Source organism: Atta cephalotes (assembly GCF_000143395.1).
Source record: "Atta cephalotes unplaced genomic scaffold scaffold00011, whole genome shotgun sequence".
In the NCBI taxonomy this organism is placed as follows: Eukaryota; Metazoa; Arthropoda; class Insecta; order Hymenoptera; family Formicidae; genus Atta; species Atta cephalotes.
This window is the reverse complement of record NW_012130075.1, coordinates 895,725-899,135: the sequence shown is the minus strand read 5'-3', so window position 1 is coordinate 899,135 and position 3,411 is coordinate 895,725. Positions and strand designations below refer to the sequence as shown.

Below are 3,411 nucleotides of genomic sequence, written 5' to 3'. Positions count from 1 at the left end.
TATATATATATATATATATATATCTATTTTTAATATAAATAGCTTTTAATTTCTCTTATTAATTCTACTCGTCTGATTCCTTTTAATGTAATTACTCGCATGAGATGTTTCTGACGTCCTAATATTATACATCAATTTTTACTGTTCTCCTTAATAATTTGCAATTAAATAAAGATTGATAATATTCTATTTCTATACTTTCTTTAGATAAAGATAAATGCAAATTTTTTTAATTGTGAAATAATTTGCACTAAATATAATAATGTATATAAATAGCATTTAGCGAATTTATAATTCTAGGATGTCGTGGAATCTCATTCGAGTAATAAAGGATTAAGATTATATTCACAGAAAGAATATTCCCATTTTTTTATGCTGACAAGTCTCCCTAATATTCTAAAATAAACTTATCAGTTATATTATCTTTGCATTATATTCTCTTTGGTTTTCATGACCAATAAAATAACTAAAATAGCCTAAAAATACCAGTGGGAGACCACAATTTATGATCGATTTGTGTGCCATTTAGGCCGACAATCACGTATCGACCAACGGCAATAGCAACATCAACATTAACACGAACATTAATGGGAACCCGGGAAGCATCAGCTGCAAGCCATCGTCGAAGGTCGGAATTGGCGGCGGTGCCTGCAAGCCGAATGAGAGAAACGATCATCTACGAAACGAGCATAAAAACCAGGAAGGAGTTACTAATAGTAATGAGACAAACTCTACTGCTGGATGTCGTCCAAGGACGAGCAAGGAAGCTGCTCATGAGAATGTCGTCTCCGACAGGAAGTTCGATAACGTGGATCCTATCTCCCGTGAGTACTTCCGCCATTACTCACCTGTACCTTTGATAACCCGAGTGATCGCCTCGTAAATTATTTACTCGTGCGTCTGGTTCAGACATATGTTCTCGTATTCTTGACGAATGTTGAGGGTGTATAAATTATTATAGAACAACTACCTGATGTCGGCTTACATCTCAAAGTTTATAGGAAGAAACATTAAACAGTTAAATGAGCTGTCATTTGATATAATGTAAGGGTAAAGTTATCTATATGAAAGAAACTTCAGAAAATTCTTCCTAATTTTAATCGCCTAATGGAAGCACGAATCTTTATTACATATCAGCATCAATGTCGCGGTGGGAGTTCTCGTGATTGTTGTGTCGTTAGGAAAAGTTTTTCAGGCTCGCCTGTCTAAGGCAGCTTTAAGTAGTTCTTGAAAATTATGGCTCTCTCGCACGAAGAGAGCTAAACGAAGAATTAGTCCCGCGCGCGTTGAGACTCGAAGAAAATCGCAATGAAGTTTAAAACAAACCCCAGCGTTTTAAAGCGAACGGTTACACTACTGCACGAGAATGGTGGCACCGGAACGGAGAGAAACTTGACCAAAGTTTCCACTCATCACGATGGAAACGGAAACTGCACACAAACTGCATTCGAGTTTTACACGGAATGACTTTGGGGTCCGTAAACCACGCGATTAGCAGCGAGTGACTGTATATGAGGAAACGATAAACTATCGGACCTACAACTTTTACAGTTTATACTTTCCTGTGTGAATCGGTCAAGAAACAATTAACTACTTCTTAAGGATAATTGAACAAGATAAAAATAAGGCTAATAAAGGAAAATTTGTATTAAATTATAGAAAAATTTGAGAATAGAATAATAAAATAGAAATTTAAATGAATAATTAAATATTTTTATTCTAGTGGATATTAAAATTCTTCTATCATATGTAGGTTAAATTAAATCTCTAGACATTTTAATGTGTTCGAATATTTTTTATATTCCTCGTTGTTAAAATTTTTGTGTATAGATAAATATTTAAATTAAAATATTGATTCTCTAAACATTTATATCTTTGATCACAGTTTCATTGAATATACAGATTTTTAATTTTTAGATATTTTAAATATAAAAAAATTGATTTTTATTTTAAACTTTGAAATTCAAAGGTGTATGCCAAACTCGTATGTCAATTAATGTTGACACAATGCTATAATATCATTTTTCCGCACATGTAACTGAATTACTACACTTTTTATATCTTGCTAAATTGTTTCATGCAGTTGCAAATGAATTTAGTTAGTCGTTGTACATTGAAAAATAGTGGTCCATATACAACTGTTACACATTGATCCCCGATAATACGCAATGTCGATACGATATTTTTTGTACGATACGCCGACATGCATCGATAGCTCGGGAATAAAAACAAAATGTAGTTGAAAACCGAATGCTGAAAACCGTAGTTGAAAACCGAATGCTGGAAGCAAATATCCACAATTCGCCGAGCAGGTTTACTCGATCCTTTCCCATCTGAAAGGTTACGAAAACAGAAATGATCGATATGCACTGAAGATCCGTTTTATGAAAGAGATCTGAAGCTTCTCATCCCTAAATCGTCCTACTTATCATCGTTTTTCGAGAATCGCGCGATCTTTTCTGAAGTGGAAATTATCGATCTGCATTACAAAAAGTACGTGGAAGAAATGGCAAATATGCAATGTGGTCTGAAAATTTTATATAAAAAAATACAAATATTTTTACCTATAAATCTTTCTTGATATAATTTTAAAAAAATTTTAAATAATTTTGCAGCAAAATGTGTTTTATTTTGTTATACAATTTGATTATTACTTTTATCATTATCGTTCTACTTATCGTTTTTCAAGAACCGCGTAATCTTTTCTGAAGTGGAAATTATTTGCATTACAAAAAGTACGTGGGACGAATGGCAATGGAGAATATACAGCGTGATATGAATTTTTACATAAAATAATAAAAATTGCATATTTTCTAAATGCAAGTTTTTTTTCTGATTTAATTAAAAAAAAACTTCAAATAATATCGCAAAATAAAATGCGTTTTATTTGATCATACGATTTAATTATTAACTTTATCGTTTAACTTTTATCTTCTTGTGAGTGGATATTACTTATTAACAGAACTTCCTGCTGCTTCTTCATAAAGTAATATGTACAATCACAAACTTATCAATATGGAATTTTCATTAAGGGTACCATCATTTTTCCTAGAAACCAAGTTTTCCCTGTGTACAATTTTATCATATTTCCGGCACTTGCATTTCGAAGACCTTGCCTGATTTCGTGTACTCTCCCATCTTCGTTTTACTGCCGTGGAAAAAGGTTTCGACTCATTTCCAGAGCTGGCTATATGTACATGCACTTTAAACTCGCGTGGCATATGCACAGTTGCCGGGTGGCTGCAGACACAGACGATTCCTCTATTCTTTGAGCAACGTTTTTCTATAATGGGCACTCGTGCATGAATCCGATTCTGAATATAAATAGGAAGAACGAGTTGTGTGCCGCGAAGAGAGAGAGAGAGAGAGAGAGAGAGAGAGAGAGAGAGAGAGAGAGAGAGAGAGAGAGAG

General features: G+C 33.5%; 1 protein-coding gene across 1 annotated transcript in view; it reads left to right on the top strand.

Annotated features, from left to right (window-relative positions):
* Positions 1–301: 301 nt before the first annotated feature.
* Positions 302–3,411, top strand: part of LOC105617103 (calmodulin-binding transcription activator 2) — a 54,938-nt gene continuing 51,828 nt past the window's right edge. Inside the window, exons 1-2 of the mRNA XM_012198681.1 lie at positions 302–322; positions 530–824. Coding sequence (XP_012054071.1) covers positions 302–322; positions 530–824 — 316 coding nt within the window. The remainder of the gene's footprint in view (positions 323–529; positions 825–3,411) is intronic.